The sequence below is a fragment of the Microtus ochrogaster genome, chromosome 10 (assembly GCF_000317375.1).
Source record: "Microtus ochrogaster isolate Prairie Vole_2 chromosome 10, MicOch1.0, whole genome shotgun sequence".
Classification (NCBI taxonomy): Eukaryota; Metazoa; Chordata; class Mammalia; order Rodentia; family Cricetidae; genus Microtus; species Microtus ochrogaster.
This window is the reverse complement of record NC_022016.1, coordinates 72,415,152-72,429,571: the sequence shown is the minus strand read 5'-3', so window position 1 is coordinate 72,429,571 and position 14,420 is coordinate 72,415,152. Positions and strand designations below refer to the sequence as shown.

General features: G+C 43.0%; 1 protein-coding gene across 4 annotated transcripts in view; it reads left to right on the top strand.

Annotated features, from left to right (window-relative positions):
• The first annotated feature begins 4,220 nt into the window (after positions 1–4,220).
• Positions 4,221–14,420, top strand: part of Prkaa2 (protein kinase AMP-activated catalytic subunit alpha 2) — a 58,064-nt gene continuing 47,864 nt past the window's right edge. For 2 of the 4 annotated variants that reach the window (XM_005353497.2, XM_026782308.1), the window contains exon 1: positions 4,221–4,368. In XM_005353497.2, the coding sequence (XP_005353554.1) occupies positions 4,275–4,368 (94 nt within the window). In that variant the 5' untranslated portion in view covers positions 4,221–4,274. Of the gene's footprint in view, positions 4,369–4,709; positions 4,729–14,420 lie in introns of those variants that run through there. The other 2 variants (XM_026782306.1, XM_026782307.1) reach the window with 2 other exon arrangements.

The following is a 14,420-nucleotide window of genomic DNA, read 5'->3' as shown; positions in this document are numbered from 1 at the left end:
ATAACAGTAGCAAAATTACAGTTATGAAGTAGCAACGAAAATAATTTTATGGCTGGGGGATGACCGCACCATGAGGAACTGTATTAAAGGGTCGCTGCATTAGGAAGGTTGGGAACCACTGCTCTAGTAGTATTCCTGTCACCCATTCAGGTTCTGCTTTAGAATATTTGAAGGCAAGTAACAGCAAAGGTCCAATCGTATGGGACTGATCTAATGGGAGCTCACCAAGGCCAGCTGGACTGGGACTGATGGAGCATGTGATCAAACTGGACTCTCTGAACGTGGCTGACAATGAGGGCAGACTGAGAAGCCAATGATAATGACACTGGGTTTTGATTCTACTGCATGTACTGGCTTTGTGGGAGGCTAGTCTGTTTGGATGCTCACCTTCCTAGATCTGGATGGAGGGGGGAGGACCTTGGACTTCCCACAGGGCAGGGAACTCTGACTATTCTTAGGACTGGAGAGGGAGGGGGAAAGGAGGGGGGGGGGGGGGGGGAAGGAAATGGAAGGAGGTGGAAATTTTTAATAAATAAATAAATTAATTAAAAACGTCCAGTTGTAGGGAGTTAAGGCAGCAATAGTTAGAGCAATGATCAAAACAGAGTAGTTTCCTGGGATAGGAATCTTAGCTACCAGTGCTAAACAATAACAACCCTAAAACATCAGCTGCAAGATAACAAAACAGGATATATTGCATTTGCAATATTCTTAGGTAGATCTCCTAGGGGTACAAGCAGATAGAAACATTTACAGAGCCACCTCTATAGAGAGCTTTGTGTTGCTGAGGAGGGTGCAGCAAACATGGACTCATAAATGAAGGTCTGAGCGCAACAGAAATTGGTGCTGACCTTAGAGACGTTTCTGTTTGTCTCACCTATGTAGCATTCCGTTTCCCCACTAATAAAGCACCCACAGGCTTGAAAACGGGGCTGCTCTAGAAATAAAAATGTGAGAACAGGCTTCTGGCTGTGAATACATCGCTCTCAGAGTACCGCATGATTTCAGCTGTGAGGAAACCCAAGGAAGAGGACAAGTTGGAACTTGATCTGAGCCTGCTGCTCTGCCTCTAGCTTTGTAGCCTTGGGAGGGGGGAACTGAGTTTTCAACATCTATAAAACGGGGGGACAATAACTTCCCCTGATGGCAAATAACTGTGCCTAAATTAACTTCTCGAACAAGAAAGTATTATTTATGTTTACCATAAAACTCTAAGGTTGGTTTAATAACAATGACATTTTAATTGGCGAATAGCTACTGCAATGTGCTTGAAGACCTCAGTTTATAGCTTTTCTCCATGGAGTTTCACCATTTAAAGACTCTTCAACATCATTACTGGGTTATTAGGGCAGCACAGACATACATATGTGACTCTAAAAGGCACAGTAGCCATCTGGTCTTCTCACCCACTTGAATGACTAGTGAAGGAATGGCCTTTAAGTGGTTAAAAGTTCAGCCGTAAAAATAGCTGGGAAGCTCTCTACAATTTGCCAGCTAGGTTGAGATGCTTAAGTGAGATCTCTTGTCAGCAAGAAAGGTGATCTGAAGAATGAACAAAAATAGCTTGTGTTCAACAGCTGTGATGTCTATAATTGATAAGCTGAGATCATCTCTCATCAGATTACTGTGGTGTACACGCGAGAACGAGTTTGTCAGTTGTATGTTTAGTAGTTATTTGACAACCAAGCTTTGTTAGACACATTTCTTAGCGCACTGTTTACATATAAACAGTCTGACTTGAGATTTCATGTTTGAGGAATGTGATCACGGAATTCTATTGGCACGCACAGAGTCACAAATGTTTGACTAGCCTTTAATAATTTATCCCCAAATAGCAAATAATCCTTTTTCTGTGTGTTTTAAAATTATTTTTTCATGGGCAAAACTGCAAGTATTTATAATGCTTTGATATGTGTGTGCATGTGTTCAGGCAATGGCTAATTGGAACTAATGTAAATAGGAAGCTTCATAGTTTTTCTGTAGTAGGAAGCAAATAATCTTCAAGTATGGAAAGATGGGTCGACACTAAATAATGAGGGGCATTAGAGCAAGGAGAGAAAGATGAAAGGGAAGGGAGGGAGAGAAAGATTGCTTGAATGTTAAATTATTTGCACGTCTCTAATGCTCTGGTCATTATGCTTTTGTTATCCTCTTACTATTCTCTCACTTTCATCTTCAGTACACATTTTTAATTTGTGTTTTTATATCATTCTTGCTCCTCGCAATACTTTTATTACCTGTGTTTTGCGTTTACTGGAACATGTAACTTATTTTCATATTTCTTTTTACTATGTTCCCCTTGTCCAATCTCTCATACATGTACACACACACATACGTACATACAAACACGTGCTCACACATGCTGGTGCTGAAATATACTTAGGGCTGTATCTGTGATTTATTAGGCAATTTTGTTTAAATCAGCTAAAACCAACAGTGCTGGAGAGGGTGTCTTCTATCTATGTAACGGACTGTCTACATAACTGCATGGAGAGGGTGTCTTTTATCTATATAACATGATTGTCTACATAAGTGCATGAGGAAAAGAAGTAAAGGAGAAGATATGACTACTCCTAGGTATGTGAGGTTCGTCTTCTGCCAACTTGACATACAAACTAGAATTATCTGAGAAAAATGCCTCTATAAGATCCAGTTGTAAGGGGCTGGAGACATGATGGTTCAGGGGTTAAGAGTACTGACTGCTCTTCCAGAGAGAGGATCCTAATTCAATTCCCAGAACCCAGGTGGAAGTTTGCACCTTTCTGTAACTCCAGTTTCAGGGGACCTGACACCCATGGCAAAAACGAGAGAGAGAAACACACACAGAGACAGACAGACACACAGAGAGAATAAAGATCCAGCTGTAAAGCATTTTCTTAATTAATTAAGAAATTAATTAAGGGGGGCTGGAGAGATGGCTCAGAGGTTAAGAGCACTGGCTTCTCTTCCAGAGGTCCTGAGTTCAATTCCCAGCAACCACATGGTGGCTCACAACCATCTGTACTGTGATCTGGCGCCCTCCTCTGGTGTGCGGGCATACATCGAGGCAGAATGTTGTATACATAATAAATAAATTTTTTAAAAAAGAAATTAATTAAGAAAATGACTAATTAATGATTAATGGGGGAGGGCCCAGCCCATTGTGGGTGGTACCATCCCTGGGCTGATGGTCCTGAATTCTATAAAAAAGCAAGTCATGCAAGCCATGGGGAGCAAGCTACTAAGCAGCATCCCTCCATGGTCTCTGCATCAGCTCCTCCCTCTGGGCTCCTGCCATGTTTAAGTTCCTACCCTGACTTCGATGATGAGCAGTTTTACTACTGTGGAAGTGTAAGCAGAATAAACCCTTTCTTCCCCAACTTGCATGTTGGTAGTGTGTGTGTGTGTGTGTGTGTGTGTTTTCACACCAATGCAAAACCTAACTAAGAACGGTGGAGAAGGTTTACTGTAGACAAAAATGGACAGAGGCAGGCAGAGGCAGAGACATCTGGGAGGGTCCACAATGAACAAGGCCATACTGAGCATGGCCACGTGAGGAGAGGTGGGAGGGAGAGCAAGAGAGGAGCCTGGACCAGTGTAGCCAAAATGTCTGAGTTATATAGGGGCCAGAGGAGTTGAGGGTAAGGGTCAGCCCAGTCTCTGGGCTACAGAGTTCAGGGTAGGCGGCGGGGGTATGTCAGCCAGAAGGAGCCTGTAAGATGGGGATCGGGGGATAGCGGGACAACCTGGCGGCCAGCATCACCTCTGATTCATTAATAGGCGGCCCTAGGCTCGCCGTTTGTCCCGGTTTTGAAACCTAACAATAACACGACTAGAAACTACAAAATAAGCGTGAGTTATAAAATAATGGGCCGGCCATCTAGAGACTGGAATGTCCCCAGACAAACAAGCCTTGACCGGAGGCGCATCCCAGGGGGTAAGGGAGGGCCGCCCGAGGGCCGCCCACCCGAGTCCACCCCTACCAGCCCCAGGCAAGTCTCTCTGTTTGCACCCCTGCGCCCCCACTTCTCTTCAGGTTCTCCTTCCGTCTCGGCCGCGCTCAGATTCACCCCTCCCAGCGTCACTCCCAAGGAGTTTCCTCGGGGCGCCGCGGCTCCGCGACCCGGGCCCACGTCCCCCCGCGTCCGGCTTCTCTAGCCCCACCGCGCCCCGCGCCCCTGGCGTCCCCGTCCCGCCCCCCGGGCCCGCTGCACTGTGGGTAGGCGGCGGTGGCTGCGGCGGCGGCGGCGGCGCTGAGGGCCCGCGGCCGAGGGAGGCGGTGCGCGGAACGGAACATGGCTGAGAAGCAGAAGCACGATGGGAGGGTGAAGATCGGACATTACGTGCTGGGGGACACACTGGGCGTCGGCACCTTCGGCAAAGTGAAGAGTGAGTGCAGCGACGCGGGCGGGAGGCCGGGCGGCAGGTGGAGCGCCCGCGGGCGAGCCGGGACCCCGGTACCTCGCGCTGCACCCCGGGCGTGGGTCTGGGGGGACCGGCGTTTTAGGCCATGCCTCGGCGGTCCCTTCGAGCCCCCTGTTCCCATCTCTACCCCTCAGCTCATTTGTCTGCAGAGCTGGGCGACTGGCCCAGTCCGAAGGGCCTTGAAGCATGGGGAGCATGGGGGAGTCCCCGCACCGTGGGTTGGGAGTGGGTCTCCCACTCGTGCCAGGTGCCCAGCGTGGAGCGTCACCTGTGGCCCTCAATCCTTTAACGTGGCGCGGTCAGGGTGTGGTCTTCACCTTAAAGGTGAGAGACCGCAAGCCCCTAGGCTTCCGCGACACGCCCAAGGTCACAGAGAATTGGCAGATTCAGGGTCTGACATCCGAGATGCCCTCCAATTTTGGCCTTGTTGAGAGGCCCCTGCCTTCCCCAGATTCTTCCCTGGTACAGGCCTTTGATGGTGGAGTTGACTGGGGGCCCTTGCTTGAGCCAGGAGGTGAGGGGGGAGGGTCCCTTCTGCTGGGTGTGTGAAACGCTGGAATGCAGTCTGTTGGGCAGCACTTTGGGGGTCCCCCTTCTTTGCTGGCTGATTGTTGTGTGTAAAATGTTTCGAGGAAGGCTTCTGGGGTCAGGGCTGGCCAAACGTTCCTTTGTGCTGAAATTTGGGGCCGAAGATGTCAGAACTGCTTAGGCAAGTATTTTTGAGGTTTTTATTTATTTATTTATTTACTTTGGCGAAAGGATTGCAACTGGGGCTTAGCAAAAAAAAACAGACGGCTTTGGAAATTTCACACTGTACTTACTAGTTAAGTATTAAACTTTCCTTTGCTTTCTTATTAGTTAGTAAGACTCGCATGGGGCTTGATTACCTGTCTTAACAGCTCTTGTTGAAAACACGTGGTAGCAAGTTGAGAATTAAAAGTGAAACATTAGCTTTCTTCGGTGTTGAATAAACGTTGGGTAAACAGTCCAGAAATGTCGTGCTGAGGTTTGCTTTACTGGAGGTTAGAAGCAGAAAGGAGAGAGACTTGTCATTTCAGCAAGGATTAACACCCGTTCCCTTGGTACATCTAATACCCATTTGTACAAAGAGAAAACACTTATTGAGCGCTCTTAGCAGGCGAGGCACTGATCCAGGCAATAGAGTTCTAGGAAGAACAAAACCTGGGCTTTCTACCGCGGCGATCAGAACATACCTGTGAAGCCTATCTCCCCCATGGCGATCAGAACACACCTGTGAAGCCTATCTCCCCCATGGCGATCAGAACACACCTGTGAAGCCTATCTCCCCCATGGCGATCAGAACACACCTGTGAAGCCTCTCTTTCCCCCGTGGCGATCAGAACACACGTGTGAAGCCTGTCTCCCTAACCATTCAGAAAAGGATAATAGCGGAAGGAAGGGCAGTTGGTGTGAGGCTGGCAGATTATAATGAAGAGGTCACATTTTTGTAAAGACCTAAACTGTTCGGAAAATTCTTTGAAGTCTTGTGAAAGGCTGTGACGTTAAAATGAAGCTGAGTCGGGATCTTGGGAGAAAAGTGGATAGTCAGGAGATAATGATGATCCAGAGATTACTGATGTTAGCAACATCTTTGCTGAGAACTACTTTGTTAGGTCTTTACACAGTTAAGCAAAACTGCTGCTTTGCCATTTTAGGGTAAGTTATATAACTTCTCCTTATATCCTCTCAAATTCTGTTAAGTGCTTTTGTTGGCTCAGCCCATCGTCAAAGGATAATTTAAATCTATTTAGGTTATGTTCTCTATCTGGTTCTGAGCACCAGCTTCCTAAAATATAAATGTAACAGAAGGAACCTTTGATTTCTGAGAAAAATGAGTGTGGCTGGAACTTTCCTGGCATTATTTGATTGTCCCTAAAGAGCTTTTTTTTGTTGTTTTTTTTGAGACAGGGTTTTTCTTTGTAGACCTCAAACTCACTGAGATCTGCCTGCCTCTGTCTCCCGAGTGCTAGGATTAAAGGCCTGTGCCACTATCACCTGGTGTGTGCCATTATCACCCAGCGTGATAAATTACCTTTAATTGTCAGAGTTTACACGAGGTAAACTCTTCTAGGAAGGGAATCTTAATGAAGAATCACTTAGATCAGGGTAGCTTGTGGGCATGTCTGTGGGGAATTGTCTTGGTTATATTAACTGAAGTGAGAAGACCCACCCATTCCGCACAGCACCATTCCCTGTGTTTGGGTCCTGGATGTAGAAGTGTAGAGAGAGGCCCAGGCATGAACAAACATGCATGCATGTATTTTCTCTCAGATCTTGACTGCGGATGTGACTGCTTCAAGTTCTTTCCTTGACTTCTCTGAAATGGACAGAGCTTGGAATTTTGAGTTAAAAAAAACATAGCCCTTTCCCCACTATGTTGCTTTTAGTCAGGGTGATTTATGACAGACGTTAAACTCAGACGTGTGGTTTGTAATCAATACAACTACAGTTGTTCAGTTAATTTAAGGGACAGGTGAAACAAAGTGTGAGCATCTAAAAAGTACATTTTACTTGTCATTCGACAGTCTTGTACTTCTATATAATGTGCTTTTAGTCAAATCCACCCCACACTCTCTCCCCTTCAACTTCATGTACTCCTTTTCAACCCCTGAGCCCACATGGTGCCGCCAGACTGTGTGTGAGTATAGGGCCAACCACTGGAACGTGGGCAACCTATTAGGGGTCACATCTGAAGAAAGCTAGTCTCCAACCCCCAGCCCCATGAGCAGCTGTCAGCTTCTAGTAGCTTCTCTGCCAGGAGCGCACCTTCATGAGCGCCTCCCCTAGCCAAGGCATGAATGTATATATATATGTGTGTATACATACACACATACATGTATATATTAAAACATTATTGAGGTATGCTTTACATAGCATAAAGTCACTGAATGTTAGTATACAGCATACAGTTGAAGTGCATAGTGTACAGTTAAACAGCCTTTTTAGTAATTTTACAAAGTACAACAACTGTCATTGTAGCTTAGCTGTAGAACATCAATTTTGCCCATTTGCAGTTAAACCCATTCCCACCCATAACCCTGGATACCACTAATCTATGGCTAGTATGTATAAAATGTCTTTTCTGGAAACTAAGAATTGGGATTATTGAGTCTTTTTTTTCTTTTCTTTCTTTTTTTTTTTTTTTGGTTTTTGAGACAGGGTTTTTCTGTGTAGCTTTGGAGCCTGTCCTAGAACTCCACCTATAGATCAGGCTGGCCTTGAATTTACAGAGATCTGCCAGCCTCTGCCTCCCAAGTCCTGGGATTAAAGGCATGTGCTACCACCACCCTGCTGAGTGTGGAGCCTCTTATGTCTAGCTTTTTGAGCAATGTTTTTGAGGGTCATACCTAGCATAGCCTCACTATGGTTCCTTTTATTGTTGAGTAGTCTCCCGTTGTATGTATGTGACACCGCCCCCCTTTCCACACATTCACTAGCTGCTGGACATTGTCTTTACATTAAAGGCTTTTACAAATAGTACGTCCATGAGCAGTCACGGGCAGTCTGTGTGTGGACGTGTGTTGTTTCCCTGAGAAAACACTTGGGAAACAACCGAAGGGAAGAAAGATACAGTTCATCCACATTTGAGAGCTTTCAGTGCATCCTTCCTTGTTCTGGGTTGTCATGAGTCAGAATGCAGGACAGGGAGCATAGGAAGCATGAAATACAGGCCACCTCCTACTTTCTCTTACCACCCCGTCAGGCCCTCATGCTATGAGCACAGCAAGGGTTAGTCTGTTATTGAAGACAGAGTCCGCATAGACTGTAGTGCCACCAACTAGAGACTTTTGGGGAACAATTATATCTTCATATCCAAATCTTTTTTTTTAAAATCTTGAATAGGTAATTAGGAGTAGAATTTCTGGTTCCTAATCATAGCTTTATTTTTTAACTTTTTGAGAGACTGACAAACTTTTCCAAAATGGTTGTACTAGTTTGTATCCCCACCAACATTTTTCTCCATTTCTTTACTGACACCCGCTACTGTTTGACTTGTTACAGTTATTCCACTTGGTGTGAAATAGCTCATTGACGTTTAAACTTTGCATTTTACTAGTGACTAATGGTATTGGCCGTCTTTTCATTTCTCTATCATACACATATTTTCTTAAATTTGCATATTACTTGTTTTGGTGGGTTTTTCTGTTTGCTTTTGTTTTTGGAATCAAGGTCTCGCTACATAGATATGACTGTCCTGGAATTTGCTGTGTAGACCAGGCTGGCCTCAAACTTTAGAACTCATAGAGAGCTGCCTGCCTCTGACTCCCGAGTCCTGGGATTAAAGATGTGCACCCCCATACCTAGCTATTTGCTCCATTTTTGGTTGGGGTGTGCTATATGACTTGAATAGGGTTTATCCTGTATTGGTTTTTTTTTTTTTTTTTTTTTTTTTTTTTTTTTTTTTTTTTTTTCGAGACAGGGTTTCTCTGTAGCTTTGGAGCCTGTCCAAACTCCCTTTGTAGACCAGGCTGGCCTCGAACTCACAGAGCTCCTCCTGCCTCTGCCTCCCAAGTGCTGGGATTAAAGGCGTGCGCCACCACCGCCGGGCCTATCCTGTATTGGAATTTGATTCCTACATTGCACTGAAAGGTGCTGGGACCCTTATGAGGTCATTAGGTTCTTAAGAGGAATCATTGCTTGCTGCGCACCGCTCCCCTGTGTCTGCGCTCTGTGCCCTGGCTCCCAGTTTGCGAGCTTTGGGCAAGGGGCTGGAGGTTAAAATACACAGACAGAGAGACAGCGACATGGGTCATCCTTGAATTCCCCAACAATGTGTTCCCTTTATTGTGTTCAGGGGCAGATCATATAGAGATAGCCACACCCCAGCCAAACCCACCAGAAACCACTCTCCTGCCATCAGGAACTCCTGAAGGTCTCGTGCTCAGAGCAGCTCTAGGCACTCAGATCAGGGGATTACAAGAAATTCAGGATCTGGGGTCTCACTACTCCCAACAAGTGCTTTTCTTTAGTAGGTTAAGTAATGGTGGGATAGAAGTGGTTATAAAGCAACTTTACCCTGTGTGGTTTGTGGCTTTCCCATGCACTTGCGTGTCCTGCTTTTCTGCTGAGATCACGAACCATGAAGTTGTTCCCAGAAGCTGAGTAGATGCTGGCACCATGCTGGTAGGCTTCCCAACCTCTGTCGCCACTAGCCAAAATAAATAGCCTCATTTAATAACTTACCTCCTCTCAAATATGCTGGATACCAGTGGAAGGCAGGCTAAGACAAGTTGCTCATCAACTTTTAAGCTGAATTAAAAGGATTTAAAAATAAGAACAAACTTTTGCTACAAGTTTCTTGCTGTGAATATGTGTTGCAAATATAATTCTCTGTGCTTTGTAGGACTCCCCCCCCCCACGCCTTCATTCATTTCTTAGGAACTTATGTATCCCAGATTGGCACCAAACTCAATAAGTTGCCCGAGTGATAGGATTAAAGGCATGCGCCAGCATGCCCCATGTAAGAGGTTCTCAGGCGGGCTAGGCAAGCACTCTGTCACAGCTACAGCTTCAGTCCGATTTTTCATTTTTTTTTAGTTGTTTCTTTTGAAAAAAACATTCTGAAGTTCTGAGTTCAAATTTGTCATTTTAAAAAGTGGATCATATCTCTGTGAGTTCAAGACCAGCCTGGTCTACATAGTGAATTCTAAGGAAAAAAGTTGGAGGTGGGGTGTCAAATATTTGATACCATAGTTAAAAAATCTTTGCCTAGGAGGTCTGAAAGATTTGTGGCTATGTTTTCCTATGCATATTTGATTGTTCTGGCGTTTACTTGTAACTGGGATATATTGTGACTTCATTCCTAAGTATGGTATGCAGTGAAGCTGAAGGTGGCCTTACTGTGTGGTTAGCTACTTGTCTCAGCATGTTTTGCTGAGAGCTCATACGTTTTTAATAGTTCTAGATTTAGATTTTATAAAATTAATCTCTACTATAAAACCTTAATAGTGGATTGTCAAATTTTATGTGGCAATAAAGATGTGGAAGAGAGGAGTGAGGACCATTTTGTGTGCTTTCTCTCTTTACTGTTATGCTATTTACACTTAGTTTAAATTGTTGACATACAAATTTATTGATCAAAGTTACACTTAATAAGCAGAAATATAAATAGTATAGCCTTCATAGACTAACACAGCTTCAAATCACTCTTAAAAAGCATATAAAGTCTTATTTGCTAATAAGTAATTACAACTTCCTAGTAAACTAAATTGAATTTTCTCCTTAATTGGGCTGTAGTATTGCTGTTTCTAGATCATGTCTTGGAAACAGATTATATGGGTTGACAAAGTTGAAAAAACAGCATGTTTTTAATTTCTTAAAAATTTCCTCAGCTGGGTGGTGGCTAATCCCATCACTCAGGAGGCAGAGGCAGGCAGATCTCTGTGTGTTTGATGCCAGTCTGGTCTACAAGAGCTAGTTCCAGGACAGCTAGGACTGTTACACTGAGAAACCCTGTCTCAAAAAACAACAACAACAACAAAAAAAAAACAAAAAACAAAATTTCTCCTCTAAATTGATGGTTTAAAGCTACACTCATTCTGGGTTGGATAAAACTATTATTTGGAACTCTTGTAGTTAGACATGCTCTGTTATTCTCAAACTTACCTAAAGGTGGTAGAACTAGAATAGATCTTTTTTTTTTTTTTAAGATTTATTTATTATGTACACAGTGTTCAGCATGCCAGTTCTGGCCTGCATGCCAGAAGAGGGCACCAGATCTCATTACAGATGGTTGTGAGCCACCATGTGGTTGCTGGGAATTGAATTCAGGACCTCCGGAAGAGCAGTCAGTGCTCTTAACCTCTGAGCCATCTCTCCAGCCCTAGAATAGATCTTTTGTATATGATTGGCAAAGACTGGCTGAAGGAGATTTAACTTATAATGCCAATTATTAATTTAAAAAGAAGCACTTGTTTTCAAGGTGAAGACTGGGAGGCTGGCCTGTGAGAATGGTTATGTTTGTGCACCAGTAAGTGCTTTTCTGTTCCATCTTTCTGTCTAGTCAGCAGAGTGCCTAGAACACTGGTCATTCTGCTTTTCAGTTAGTTATCCATGAGACCTAGCTTTCAAGAAATAAGTAAATATTTCACTAGTTCCCCATTTATTTTTTAAATGAAACATTTCAAAATACAAATAACAAGTTCTAAATGGCCACTTGGAAGACTACAAGTTACACCTATGTTTTTCTTCAGATTTATTTTTTATTTCTGCTAGTCCGAAGGCCCCGAACAGTTCCATCTTTGTCCTTGTCTTTCTGTTCTAAACTTATAAGGACCTTGACAAAGTGGGCAGTAAGCTGACTTGGAAATGAGATTGACTTGAAATTACTTGTATTTAATTGCTGACCTCGCTTTACTAGAGATCAGATTACTTTAGAATAGAGTGGAAATACAGATATGTCAGATGTAAGTAAAGGGAAGCACAGCTAGTATCCCAGCACACAGGCTAAGGATGGGAGGATCCTGGGTGTCAGCCCAGCTTTGGCTACACAGTCAGTGTCTGCCTCAAAAATAAAACAGACGGCAAAAAATAAAATAGCAAAGGGAAATAAGTTTTTAAAAAACTATAAACTATATTGTAATTACTATGCTATGTACATTTGGGTTTATCGATCCACAGAGTAGTCTTCTGCTACAAGTGGTAGATGTATGCCGGGCATGTCTGCAGAGACATGGCACTTGCACACGCTCTTCAGTGTACAGACGTTGGAGTCGGATGACGCAGTGCGGAACTTGGCCTATCACAAGCCAGGTGTGGTGGCATGTGCCAAACTCATATGTTCCTTACACAGCTGTGAGAAGTACACGGAAATACGTAGCTCAGAAGGTCCTCATATTCACAGCTACATTGTGAGCATTAGCCGTGATCTGGTTCCGAGAACGGAACTTTATTTGATGAGAGGAATTTTTGAGTAAATAGGCTGAGAATCGCCGGCTGTGTAGCCACTGCTCACTTGTCACGCTCTCCCACTCACGAAGGCAAGTGTGAAGGCACATTCCCCAGAGGAGATCAGGACTCAGTTCTGTGGACCTCGTCATGTTCTCGTGCTGACACAGGGCTGCTTTTCCTTATTTTTGTTGCTGTCACTGCTTGAGTAAAAACAGGCCAAACTGTTGGCTTCTTTTGTGCTTCTAGTCAGCTGAGGGAATGCTCTGCTGAGTGATACTACCTCAATACCCTGCGATCCCTGTGCTTTCCGTAATGATAGGGAAAATATTTTGCAGAAGAAATTAATTTTTGAGGTCAGGTAGGTAATTTAATTTGATCTAGCAGAAAGATCTAATCTCAAATCCTTTATGAGGTAATTAGTCAGTGGGTATCAACGTTGAATGTTCTGTAACAACGAGAGCAAATCTTAGCACATTGAGATCCAAATATGAGAGAAAGTTTGTGAATCAGGTTTGTACTTTTCTATTTAGGCAAATGAGATGAATATGCAAAGCAGTGTTTATTTTGATGTGTGGTAAACCACCTTATTTTTAGCATGGTGCTAGTGAGGAAGGAATTTCAGGGAGTTTTTATCTCTGCTAATAATAGAAACTCTCTTCCCTGCATCAAGGGAGCAGTCTCCTTGCCTAAGCAGATATTTGTTTAATGGTGCTCGCCTCTGATAGATTTTCATTTGTTTCGTTTGGTGGTGCCTTTGCTTTTAAAGTTTTAAATATACTTTCTTTCAACGAATCTTAGATTTTTAAAATCAGCCTTTTATGTAGCTAAAAACACTAACAAAATTTACATCTCTTTTTCCAAATGCTAGTGTGCTTTGTTATTAAAATATTTGCTCTTTGGGTTATTGTCATTTTATGTATTATTAAAACCCAGTGAGCGGTATGTGTGCATTAGGTACTTCTGCCTTTTTCTAAATTGTAAATTCTCTATCAACCAATTAAAAATGGTTACTATAGTGGAAGGATAATGAAATTAAATGTTTACTTATACCCCCAATTCTTTTTTTCTAAATTCTTACTTTATTTGTGCAATTCTATTAGTATGCATTATTTTTGTTTTCCTTCTTGACTCTGCTTGAGTTGGTGCTGTATGAGATTCCAGAACTGATTTCAGTCCTCCTAAGGTAATGCAATAATGCCACCAGTATATATTATATATTTCCTGTGCTTGGTTATATTGACTAGCAAGCACAAATAAAATTATTGTTATTAGTGTGGCTATAGACACTACTATAAACATCTGACTTACTAATTTAAATGAAATGAGAATGTTAACACAATTTGCTTAAATGATTCTTGTTTCCTACTTACTGTCTTAAGTTACTATTATATGATGGCCCATCTTCTCTCCAATTTGTACCAGGTCCTCTCTTCATAGCCTGTTCCAGTGCTTTGTGAGTTGTTAGATAATCTTACAACTAGACTGCATACTATCAGTTGATTTCAGCAAGAAAGTTTGCTGTTGTTCATAGTAGCTTTGTGATTAAGATAAAATGTGCTCCGGATGGTTTATTGCTGCTGAAGTACTATTCTCAGAGGAGTCAGGTACGATCAGGAAGGGCATGCTCTCTTTATACTTGAATTGTCTTAATTTATTTTTATTTTTAGTTATGTGTATATGTGTGTGTACGTGCAAGTGCCTGCAGAGGCCAAAGGTATTGGACCTGTGACCTGCCTGAGAGGTGCGGGGAATTGAACTCAGGTCCTCTGGAAGAGCAGTAGATGCTTTTAACCACGGAACCATCTCTCTAGTTCATACAATTGAGTTTATTCAAACGATTTTGACATGACCTCAGATCCAATAAGAGTTGCTGTTTAGGGTGGCAAAAAGCTAGATGAAGTAACTGGCAGACAAACTATAGAATCACTGTTTTAACTGAATACAATATTTAGGTTGCTATATAAAAACCAGGAAAGTGAAATTCAATAGGAACAAGTGTCAAATCTAGCTCTTAGGTTAAAACCCAAACCAAAACACAGGTGGTGCATAAAGAATGGAACAATTGATAGTAGTTCCAAAGACTCAGAGGTTTTTTTTTTTTTTTT